Source organism: Armigeres subalbatus, chromosome 3 (genome assembly GCF_024139115.2).
Source record: "Armigeres subalbatus isolate Guangzhou_Male chromosome 3, GZ_Asu_2, whole genome shotgun sequence".
NCBI lineage: Eukaryota > Metazoa > Arthropoda > Insecta > Diptera > Culicidae > Armigeres > Armigeres subalbatus.
Genome location: NC_085141.1, coordinates 38,887,903 through 38,894,032, shown reverse-complemented (window position 1 = coordinate 38,894,032; position 6,130 = coordinate 38,887,903). Strand labels below are relative to the sequence as shown.

The window sequence follows — 6,130 nt, the reverse complement described above, 5'->3', positions numbered from 1 at the left end:
TTACATTCGGTTCGTAAACGAATGAAATCGCAATTGAGTGGTGAGTGAGGATTCGGCAGAAAGATTCAGCCCGCAAAACGAATCATTGAGTCTAAATTGAATCAATCTTCTGAGTCCAACTCAGTGTTTTCTGCTGCACTCACTACACATCGGTTTATCCTCATCTCTCGATTTCTTTTCGCACTATCTTTGGTTTCACTTATTCCTGCTGAGGAGGCACTCAGTAGGTATGAATCGTTTGTTGGTTCGCTGTTGGGTTGAGTAGCATTCATTTTGCAATCGTGTGTTCGGTGATGGATAGGGATTTTAAATCTGCGTGGTTCGTGTGAGTGAGTGAGTTTTCCCATAGCTGCTTTGACGTTATGGCGCTGCAGGAGATTTGCTGGACAGGACAGAAAGTGTCGAAAAGCGGGCATCGAACGGCAGCCTTCTACCAAAGCTGTGGCACCACCAACGTGCTGGGAACCAGCTTCATAGTGCTGGGTAACGTGTGATTGGGTGGCAGCCAATCAACGCAAGGATGTGCAAGCTGAGGATAAAAGACCGTTTCTTCAACTATAGCATCATTAACGTGAACTGTCCACACGAAGGGAGACCCGACGACGAGGAAGAAGCGTTCTACGCACAGCTGGAGCAGACATACGATGGATACTGCGGGACGTCAAAATAGTCATCGGCGACATGAACGCACAGGTAGGAAGGGAGGAAATGTATAGACCGGATAGTCTGCACATCGTATCGAATAAAAACACCAACGATGCATAAACTTGGCAGCCTCCCGCGGAATGGTAGTCCGAAGCACCTTCTTTCCCCGCAAAAATACCAAAACCAAATCGACCACGTTCTAATCGACGGTAAATTCTTCTCCGACATCACGAACGTCCGCACTTACCGCAGTGAGAATATTGAATCCGACCACTACCTCGTTGCAGTATGCCGGCGCTCAAAACTCTCGACGGTGTACAACACGCGTCGATGTCGGATGCCGCGGCTTAACGAAATGCGCGGGGGGGGGGGGTCTGGTGGGGCCTACTTGCGGAAACATGCAGCTTTTTATAGGAATTTAACAGGGCACACTGTCAAACCCCACCACATCCTAGGCAAGTCCCACAACTAGCAGATGGCTAGGGGAGGGATCGTCAAACCCTTGGACATAGTCCCTGCTACTCACGAGCACGTGATGGTCGGTCTCAAAATAGCACGCAGGAATCGATAATGGTCGTTCTCATTTCATTTCATTTATTTAGTTAACATCTAAACAGATAACACTGAATCAACAATTTGACGCCACAATCCACGGTTGGAGGCCGCATCTCTCCATCCTCGGATACGCCCCACGCTCGCCAAGTCGTTTTGCACCTGATCTGCCCATCTCGCTCGCTGCGCTCCACGCCGTCTCGTACCTGCCGGATCGGAAGCGAACACCATATCTTTGCAGGGTTGCTGTCCGGCATTCTTGCAACATGTCCTGCCCATCGTACCCTTCCGGCTTTAGCTACCTTCTGGATACTGGGTTCGCCGTAGAGTTGGGCGAGCTCATGGTTCATTCTTCGCCGTCACACACCGTCTTCTTGCACACCGCCAAAGATGGTCCTAAGCACCCGTCTCTCGAATACTCCGAGTGCTTGCAAGTCCTCCTCGAGCATTGTCCATGTGTCATGTCCGTAGAGGACAACCGGTCTTATAAGCGTCTTGTACATGACACATTTGGTTCGGTGGCGAATCTTTTTCGACCGCAGTTTCTTCTGGAGCCCGTAGTAGGCCCGACTTCCACAGATGATGCGTCTTCGTATTTCACGACTAACGTTGTTGTCAGCCGTTAGCAAGGATCCGAGGTAGACGAATTCCTCGACCACCTCGAAGGTATCCCCGTCTATCGTAGCACTGCTTCCCAGGCGGGCCCTGTCGCGCTCGGTTCCACCCACAAGCAGGTACTTTGTCTTTGACGCATTCACCACCAGTCCAACTTTTGTTGCTTCACGTTTCAGGCGGGTGTACAGTTCTGCCACCTTTGCAAATGTTCGGCCGACAATGTCCATGTCATCCGCGAAGCAAATAAATTGACTGGATCTGTTGAAAATCGTACCCCGGCTGTTACACCCGGCTCTCCGCATGACACCTTCTAGCGCAATGTTGAACAACAGGCACGAAAGTCCATCACCTTGTCTTAGTCCCCGGCGCGATTCGAACGAACTGGAGTGTTCGCCCGAAATCTCCACACAGTTTTGTACACCATCCACCGTTGCTTTGATCAGTCTGGAAAGTTTCCCAGGGAAGCTGTTTTCGTCCATAATTTTCCATAGCTCTACGCGGTCTATACTGTCGTATGCCGCCTTGAAATCAACGAACAGATGGTGCGTTGGGACCTGGTATTCACGGCATTTTTGAAGGATTTGCCGTACAGTAAAGATCTGGTCCGTTGTCGAGCGGCCGTCAACGAAGCCGGCTTGATAACTTCCCACGAACTCGTTCACTAATGGTGACAGACAACGGAAGATGATCTGGGATATCACTTTGTAGGCGGCATTAAGGATGGTGATCGCTCGAAAGTTCTCACACTCCAGTTTGTCGCCTTTCTTGTAGATGGGGCATATAACCCCTTCCTTCCACTCCTCCGGTAGCTGTTCGGTTTCCCAGATTCTGACTATCAGTTTGTGCAGGCAAGTGGCCAGCTTTTGGTCGTTCTACTGAACTTGAATTTCCTCTTGCAGACTGAGCACGTGGTGCCCATCCACAGCTAACCCCGCTCAAGGCTGGGTGCGTCGAATCGAGTGCGCATTAGCACCCCGCGTCAAGTAGGGGTTCCTATTCAACGGGACGGTTACCATTCTTCCACTTTTCTTCACATGATTAGCCTAACCAGAGCTCTAACTGGTATTAACCTCCTAACACGCATCTAAAATTATTTTTCTGGTTTATAGGCATTTTTTCCAGCTAAATCTACTAAAAAGTCGTAGAATAAACACTAAACATCCTAGTATCCCTGACAGAGTGGTAGACAATAGTCTAAAGAAGCTATTAACGACTAATGCTTCTACTATATGGAGTAAAATTGATGCATTCAGACGAAATTTCTATGGAAAAATACAAAAAGTTACAAATCTCGTTTGATGCACCTCTAAAGCTCCATGGATTTGGTTGAAAATTGGTCAGGAGACTCCATTTAAGGTATTCATTGAAATGAAAGTATGGTACTTTGAATCTGGAATTCGGGAGATTGCCTTGTAGGTAGGCGGTATTGAGGAGTGTTGTACCTCGATAATTAGCACAATCGAGTCTGTGCCCTTTCTTGTAGATATGAGGCCATCAAGCCGATTCGAAGGCATTTCTTATCTCTCCCAAATCATTTCAATCACTTGGTGGATTTTTTCGTTCAGCCGGTCACGCTCAACTTTTAGAATCTCGTCCTTCCCGTATCAAAATCTGGAATGTGACAACATACCTACGTCTAAAATGTTATTCTAAAATTAATCTCATCTTCTTCTTCTTCTTATTGGCATTACATCCCCCCACTGGGACAGAGCCGCCTCGCAGCTTAGTGTTCATTAAGCACTTCCACAGTTATTAACTGCGAGGTTTCTAAGCCAAGTTACCATTTTTGCATTCGTATATCATGAGGCTAACACGATGATACTTTTATGCCCAGGGAAGTCGAGACAATTTCCAAGCCAAAAATTGCCTAGACCGGAACCGGGAATCGAACCCAGCCACCCTCAGCATGGTCTTGCTTTGTAGCCGCGCGTCTTACCGCACGGCTAAGGAGGGCCCCTCATCTACGATTCAAATCAAGCGCGAGGGAAACCTCTCCTGACTCATGGCCCAGAGAATCGTCCATGATTCGACTCGCGATTTGCATCATTGCGTGTTCTTCTTCGTTAAATTAATCGGAACAACTTTCTTTGCTTAAAACAATAGATAACAAATCCATATCTTAACATAAAATGCGCTTCGATTGGGTATTGACACTTTTTGGAGCGAAATCATTTTTCGGCCAATGAGCGAAACAATGCGATTCTGCGTGAAAAACTCATGCGTAATGGGCATGAAGCTTCGGTGAGTGAGATTTGAGCATGATTCTACCAACACTACCCCATTGGCGAAATTACCTCGACGCCCCCTAAGTGGGTTCTGATTTCCAAATTTATAGAACAGTTTTTTTTTCTGATGCAAGGCAATTATGTACGCAATTTGTTCAAAGGGCTTTTTGGCGAATTGTGGCAGAAATAAAAGTCGGCTCATATTTGGAATTTGTGATATTTTAAATTCAGTCATAAATCTACATTTTAAATGTATTTTTTATTGCAAAATACTTGATTTGCTTTTTATAAGACCTGCCTATCCTCAATATGTATTCAGGCGAACGATACAAATTTGCACGGACCGCGTACATCGCCATTGGGAGCCGGTTTGTCGTTCCAACACCGGACGAGTAGATACGGGGGTCCCTCTCGGTAACGCATCTGTGCTATACAAAGAGACGCAAAGGTTCGTCCGCCGGAGTAGATATTTACCAAAGAAGGCAAAGTGCAACTGACACGAAGTGCTTAATCGAACAGACCGAAGCCCATGTCGTCATCCTCGGATTCGGACTCTTCCTTCGGAGCCTCCTTGGCGGCGGCGGCCGGAGCGGCAGCAGCAGCCGAAGCAGCTGGGGCAGCAGCGGTAGCAAACTTGCTCGGATCCTTGATGAACTCCTTGACGGTTTCAGCCTCCTTGAACTCAACCTCGGTGACGGCAGCGACGGCCAACAGGTTGCGGAAACCGTTGGCAATGCTGTGCGGTACGGAAGCCAGAGTTGGGTATCCGATCTCGAGCGAAACTGCAGCCAAGTTGGCAACTCCAGCCTGGAACTTGGCACGGAGATCTTCCGGCTTGATGTCCAAAATGTCCGGGGAGAAGATCGAACCGGAATCGTATACCTGCTCAATTTGCAGTCCGTACGAGAACGGAGAGATGTTCAACATGTTGAGCAGAGTGGCTTCGGAGGCACCGACTTTGTCACCGGGCTTCAGGATAGGTACATCGTTGATGATTTCAATCGTACCCTTGGAAATCTTGGTCGGGATGGACAGAGCCTGGAAGAAAGAGGTCTTCTCGGGTCCAAGACCGGTGTTTTGCGCCGGAATGACGACCTCCAGCGGAGCGATGGCACCAGCACGAGCCGGAGCACGCACCTTACTCTCCATCAGCTTGTCACGGACCTCAACCAGATCACCCTTGGTGAACACGAAGCCGACGTTGCCCTTGATGTGCTGCAACAGCTTCTCCAGGTTTGAGTTCTCCTCCAGATGACCGCGAATGGCCTTACGCATCATCGTGTTCTTACCCATCAGGACGACGGCCGTACCACGCAGCGAGATGCGAATGGTCTGCATCTGACGCGATCCGACGTTGTCGGCACCGACGATGAAGCATTTTGGATACTCATCGAGCAGTTGCTACAACAAAATATGCATCGATTAACAAAACAGCATACAGGGCATACATTTTGAGGTTAAGTTTTGCACCATATCAGACATGAGGAAAGTTTAACCAGTTTCGAATACCGTACACTTCCTGGGTTCAGCTTTATTCAAGCGAGGAAGCCGAATATTCGAATTCTTTGATAATTATCATCATAAATTGGGCTAAATTTAACCATTTTACATTCGAAATAAAAAAAAATACTTACCACGATCTTAACGAAATAGTTGGCTTTCCAGGTAGCTTTGTCCTCCCTACCCATCTTGAATGTTAAATAGGGACTTCCGGAAGAAATTTAAGAACTGAAATAAAAACATTTTAATATTAGCTAAAACTTTTGATCCTTTTTTCATTGCATTTCTCCACCATTTTGACAACACGTGGAAAAAGTTCTTGGAACGCAAATTCGAAATTTTTCATGAAAAACCAAAACATAGTCATGATTTTGTACGTTTTATATAAGTCGGGTTTATGGCGAACGTATTTCAGCCAAATTAAGTTTAATTTGTTGAAATAAAGAATATATTTCAAGAAACTTTTACTTACCAAAGCTAAGACAATTTGCTTGTTACAGCGTACACGAACGTAATGAACGAGTCGAGGGTTCGTTCGTTGACATTTCGGTACATCGCTGTCGGCGGCTGGCGGCGGCGTCAATAAACTCTAC

The 6,130-nt window shown here is 47.1% G+C and overlaps 1 protein-coding gene across 1 annotated transcript; it reads right to left on the bottom strand.

Moving 5' to 3' along the window:
• Positions 1–4,277: 4,277 nt before the first annotated feature.
• LOC134226716 (large ribosomal subunit protein uL10) lies at positions 4,278–6,130 on the bottom strand. Its single transcript, XM_062707671.1, has 3 exons — positions 6,010–6,130; positions 5,672–5,765; positions 4,278–5,438 (listed from the first exon to the last, which is right to left on the bottom strand). Exons 2-3 carry the CDS (start codon positions 5,723–5,725, stop codon positions 4,545–4,547), a joined length of 948 nt encoding a protein of 315 aa, XP_062563655.1. The 5' UTR covers positions 5,726–5,765; positions 6,010–6,130; the 3' UTR covers positions 4,278–4,544.

Bases quoted from the DNA above. Each gene is read 5' to 3' on its own strand.
- LOC134226716 (XM_062707671.1), bottom strand. From the start codon at position 5,725: ATGGGTAGGGAGGACAAAGCTACCTGGAAAGCCAACTATTTCGTTAAG. The intron at 5,439-5,671 runs GTAAGTATTTTT...ATTTTGTTGTAG, and splicing joins ACTATTTCGTTAAGATCGTG to CAACTGCTCGATGAGTATCC.